At 39.5% G+C, this 1,386-nt stretch overlaps 1 protein-coding gene across 1 annotated transcript in view; it reads left to right on the forward strand.

The window, feature by feature from the left end:
• Nucleotides 1-590: 590 nt before the first annotated feature.
• The window catches only part of snx24 (sorting nexin 24), a gene marked incomplete at its 5' end in the record, with an annotated part of 4,797 nt that continues 4,001 nt past the window's right edge, over nucleotides 591-1,386 (forward strand). The window contains 2 exon segments of the mRNA XM_014003812.1: nucleotides 591-674; nucleotides 949-1,053. Coding sequence (XP_013859266.1) covers nucleotides 591-674; nucleotides 949-1,053 — 189 coding nt within the window.

Genomic DNA, 1,386 nt, shown 5'->3' on the forward strand with positions numbered 1-1,386 from the left:
CATGAATATTCCTTATATTCTAATCCTATTACCTTCCTATTTAAACACACAGTCCACACATTTATTAGACACAAACAGCACCTTTTCTAACACAATACACAGATAAAACAATTGAGTCTGAATGTTGCTCAAATTACTAAAACAAAACAAAAAAACAGTGAATATATGGAATAATTCCTATTCAGACTGGTGGTTGTTTATTGGCGTTGTAAGCAAACCTTTAAAAATAACAAATAATTAGTTTTTCTGAGCTTATTTGGAAGATTCTGACATGAAAATTCTTTCCTTAAAAGTGTTTTATCTGTTTAATTTGGATTATTAATATCTCTATAATTATATTGTATTTCCTGTTCAAACTGTTACTGTCTGTTCTCCATTATTCGCCATCATGCAGACACAACCACATAAACTAGCTATGAATTTTTTTACAGAACAATCCTTCTGAGTGAGGGAAGTGCTCGGCGGTCTGTTTAGGGATGTTAACAGTCGCTCTGACAGATGCAGCCAGATGTTTCCTCTGTGCGACCTGCTGACGTCGGCTCAACTGAACGACGAGCGGCTCTCACTCCCTGTCTCTCTCTTTCTTCCAGGTCTTTAAAATCGACGTGCTGGTGAACGGAAGGCTGCACAGTGTCGAGAAACGCTACAGCGAATTCCACGCCTTACATAAAATGGTGAGACTTCGTGGGTTCCCTCCAGACTTTGTCATCATTTCATGACGTCTGTCGTTGAGAAAGACTTCCTTTATGAAGTCTTTGTCGTTACATTTTGAATTGTTTGCTCAAATTCCTCGATGTCTTTGTTGAACGTTATTTAAAACAATCATTTGTCATTTAAGAGTTAAATATGTGTTTATAGATTTAGGATTTTAGCCTTAGAAGATTTATAATTTTGTTTACAGTGCGTGTCCACAGAACTGATGCCTATAACATTTTTAAATCCTTCCAGTTAAAGAAAAACATAAAACCACCAGAAATTCCTTCAAAGCACGTCAGAAACTGGGTTCCCAAAGTACTGGAGCAGAGGAGGCAAGGCCTGGAGCTCTATCTGCAGGTACACACACACACACAGGTTCGCCCAGCTATACATTTGGGGACATTCCATTGACTTCCATTACATTTCTACAGTCTAACCCTGAACACAAACCCTGAGGCTAACCTCACAGGTACCTACCTGACCCTAAAACTAACCTAAACCCAACCCCCAACCCACCAATGGTATTTAAACCAAATGGGGGCTCGACTTTTGTCACCATGTGCACCAGTTGTCCCCAAATGTAGGATTTTTGTCTTAAAATTGCCCCCAAATGTCACCAAAAACACACACACACACACACACACACACACACACACACACACACACACACACACACACACACACACACAC

The sequence above is a fragment of the Austrofundulus limnaeus genome, unplaced genomic scaffold, assembly GCF_001266775.1.
Source record: "Austrofundulus limnaeus strain Quisiro unplaced genomic scaffold, Austrofundulus_limnaeus-1.0 Scaffold20, whole genome shotgun sequence".
NCBI lineage: Eukaryota > Metazoa > Chordata > Actinopteri > Cyprinodontiformes > Rivulidae > Austrofundulus > Austrofundulus limnaeus.